Source organism: Arachis ipaensis, chromosome B3 (assembly GCF_059453495.1).
Source record: "Arachis ipaensis isolate K30076 ecotype BB chromosome B3, ASM5945349v1, whole genome shotgun sequence".
In the NCBI taxonomy this organism is placed as follows: domain Eukaryota; kingdom Viridiplantae; phylum Streptophyta; class Magnoliopsida; order Fabales; family Fabaceae; genus Arachis; species Arachis ipaensis.
In genome coordinates, this window is record NC_142438.1 from 44,815,762 (window position 1) to 44,819,194 (window position 3,433).

Below are 3,433 nucleotides of genomic sequence, written 5' to 3' on the forward strand. Positions count from 1 at the left end.
CTATAACACCATTTTAAGACTTTTGGGCCTAGTTTTGAGTATTAGAACATGGGATATAACTTAGAGGTTCAAGTACATGATTTTATGATAAATTAGAAAATAGAGGCCTAGGTTTCTAGCGTGCTGAGAATGGTTTGACGTAAGGTGAATGATGATTGGTATATGAGATGATGAATGATAAACTGTTGATATTTGGAAACTTAGTTATGAATGGGCAGTGGTTGATGTGAGTCGCGGACTCTGAATGAGATGATGGATCCATGTATACTGAAAATGTTTTTCTGGGCACTATTACCATACTGAGAACCTCTGGTTCTCATACCATATCTTTGTTGTGTTTTTCAGATGTAGGTCACAACCCACCTCGGTGAGTTGCTTTGGATGGTGACAGAAGCGGAGGATCTTGGATTCTTTTGGAGTCTTTTGGTTATTTTGTATATATGTCTCTCACTTTTGTATCTTGTCTTTGCCTAGAGGCTTGTATTATGAGAGAAAAACTTGTATAAGCTGTTTTTAAACTGTCAGGTTTCTCTATGGTTCTGTATACTATATATAGCTAGTTGGCTTAAACTCCGTGAGTCGAGGCTAGTTTCCTATGATATTATGTACTTATATTTTGTAGTATCTTATCTGTTTCTTGTGCCTTAAGCTAGTAGCTTCGTTTGTACGTTTTGCACTTTTGAGATCCTATTTTTGAGCTATATCCTTCATCGGGCTTCTAGATTATAATATTTCTTATATATATATATATATATATATATATATATATATATATATTATACGTACGAGCTTTAGAACTGTCGTAATCTCTGATTAACCTTTGCTTTACGGCGCGAGGTAAGGCTTAGGGTAATTAGGGTGTTACATTTAGTGGTATCAGAGCGGTTCGTCCTCGTGAGCCTGAGGGATGGACCGATTGTGCTTTATTGCATACTCTGTGTGTCTTTTCTTTGATGCTATTAGGTTATCTACTTGATATGTGCATAGCATACTTGTTTGTGAGTGCCTGTTTGGGATAATTGAAGCACTAGGCTTTTGATATTGAGACTGATCACCTTGATATCGATTGTTTGGTGTAGACAGAAACCCTACATGGCCACTTGCGGGCGAGGTCGAACACGTACCCGAGAAAGTAGGAATGAGCAACCAGCTGACAATTATGCCGAATTCATGGCAGCAATGGCAAATCTCACTAATACCAAGGAAGCGAATGTTGCTGCGACTCTGCAAGCTATCCAGAGGTTAGGGCAACTGTCGGGGAATGGCAATAGGAACGGAGAAGGAAATGCCAATGATAATGCTGAGGAAAATGACGATACTACGGGAGGAGTTTCGATGACCTTGGTGACGTTTCTCAAGGTTTATCCGCCAACTTTCCGAAGATCCACAAATCCTACTGAAGCGGATCACTGGTTACAGGCTATGGAGCGTGCTTTATAGGCGCAGCATGTTCCACTCAATCAGTATGTAGAGTTTGCCGCTTATCAGCTTGCGGGAGTGCCCCAGCCCTGGTGGCAAGCCGAGTGTCGCTTGCTACAACTTCAAAATGCCGACATTCTATGGGAAGTATTCCAAGTGGCCTTCTATAAGAAGTACTTCCCTGAGTCTGCAAGGGAAGTAAAGGAGATGGAACTAATACAGATGAAGCAAGGTTCCCTATCTGTGGCAAACTACACCAACAAGTTTGAGGAGCTCTGTAGGTTTTCTAGGGTATGTCAAGGTTCCCCGGAGACTTACGAGAGCTGGAAGTGCATTAAGTACCAGAGAGATTTAAGGGATAGCATTATGACTGCTGTGGCGCCTATGGAGATCCGTGTCTTCTCTGACTTAGTGAACAAGGCTAGAGTAGTGGAAGAATATGCCAAGACCGTGGCGGCATCCAAGGACACTCATGGAGGGGGCTCTAGTCGGGGGGCGTGGCAAGTATTTTCATCCTAGAGGGCAAAACTTCAAGAGAGGAGGATGTGCGCCTCAAGGGCAAGGAGGCTTTAGAAAGAACACACATGACCAGATTCAGCGTGGCAAAGGGAGAGGAAATCAGAGTAAGAGTTCTTCGGATTTAGCTTGTGATCGTTGTGGACGTTTTCATCCATATGACTCTTGCAAGATTGGTATAGGTGGGTGCTTCAACTGTGACTTGCCTGGTCATATTGCGAGGGATAGTACACGTGGGAAGAACCAGAGTGCGGGGCAAGGCCAGCACTAGGGGAGAGTCTTTGCTGTGAATGCCAAGGATGCTTCTAAGGCGGATCGTTGATGAGAGGTATATGTTTAATTGGTGATAAGTCCTTAGTTGCATTATATGATACTGAAGCTTCGCATTCGTTTATTTCGTTTGATAAAGTTGAGGAATTAGGTTTGAAAGTCTCAGAGTTGCCTTTTGATATGCATGTACATACTCCGCATCAGACAGTTATGACTAGGTCAGTTTGTAGACAAGTAGGTTTTAAGCTCGAGTGTAGAGATTTTGTGCATGATTTGATCTGTTTACCAATGGTGGGGCTAGAGATGATTTTGGGGATTGATTAGTTGTCAAAGAATCAGGTTTTGTTGGATTGCTTTGAACGGACAATTCGGTTTTTGCCGAACGGAGAGAATGGAGCCGTGGTAGCTACGGGGTATTACTTGAACTCTGTAATGGTGCATTGTAGTGGGGAGGAGTGTCAGGGTTATATTCTGTTGGCTGCTAATGCGTTGGGTGATGGCCAGAACTTAGATCAGATACAAGTGGTTAAAGATTTTCCAGAAGTATTCCAGGAAGATATCCCTAAGTTCCCACCTCAAAAGGAAATTGAATTTACGATTGAATTGGTGCCGGGAGCCAGACCGGTGTCGATTGCGCCTTATAGAATGGCTCCGATAGAACTGGCAGAGTTAAAGACTCAGTTGGAAGGGCTTCTGAACAAGAGGTTCATTTGAACGAGTGTATCACCGTGGGGAACGCCAGTTTTATTGGTAAAGAAGAAAGATGAAGGAATGCGATTGTGTGTGGATTATCGACAGCTGAATAAAGTGACTGTGAAGAATAAGTACCCACTGCCAAGGATAGATGACTTGATGGATCAATTGCAAGGAGCTGGAGTGTTTTCTAAGATAGATTTGAGATCTGGTTACCATCAGATAAGGGTGAAGGAGGATGATATCCCTAAGACTGCGTTTAGGACACGCTATGGACACTACGAGTTTGCGGTAATGTCCTTTGGGTTAACAAATACACCTGCTATTTTCATGGATTACATGAACAGAGTGTTTCGTCTCTTTTTGGACAAATTCGTGGTGGTTTTCATAGATAACATCTTAGTTTATTCCAAGACGGTGAAAGAGCATGAGGAGCACTTGAGGATTGTACTGCAAATCCTAAAGGAGCGAAAATTATACGCTAAGTTGTTAAAGTGTGAGTTTTGGAAGGAGGAAGTGAAGTTCTTAAGTCATG

General features: G+C 42.4%; 1 protein-coding gene across 1 annotated transcript; it reads left to right on the plus strand.

Annotated features, from left to right (window-relative positions):
- Positions 1-1,092: 1,092 nt before the first annotated feature.
- Positions 1,093-2,919, plus strand: LOC148570472 (uncharacterized). Its single transcript, XM_088507054.1, has 5 exons — positions 1,093-1,359; positions 1,441-1,923; positions 2,108-2,183; positions 2,294-2,423; positions 2,652-2,919. The coding sequence occupies exons 1-5, from the start codon at positions 1,093-1,095 to the stop codon at positions 2,917-2,919; spliced, it is 1,224 nt and encodes a 407-aa protein (XP_088363180.1).
- The last annotated feature ends 514 nt before the right edge of the window (positions 2,920-3,433 follow it).

Coding starts and splice junctions, on each gene's coding strand:
- LOC148570472 (XM_088507054.1), top strand. CDS start 1,093: ATGGCCACTTGCGGGCGAGGTCGAACACGTACCCGAGAAAGTAGGAAT. Junction 2,184..2,293: donor TACACGTGGGAAGAACCAGA/GTGCGGGGCAAG, acceptor ATAAGTCCTTAG/TTGCATTATATGATACTGAA. Junction 2,424..2,651: donor CATCAGACAGTTATGACTAG/GTCAGTTTGTAG, acceptor GGTGCATTGTAG/TGGGGAGGAGTGTCAGGGTT.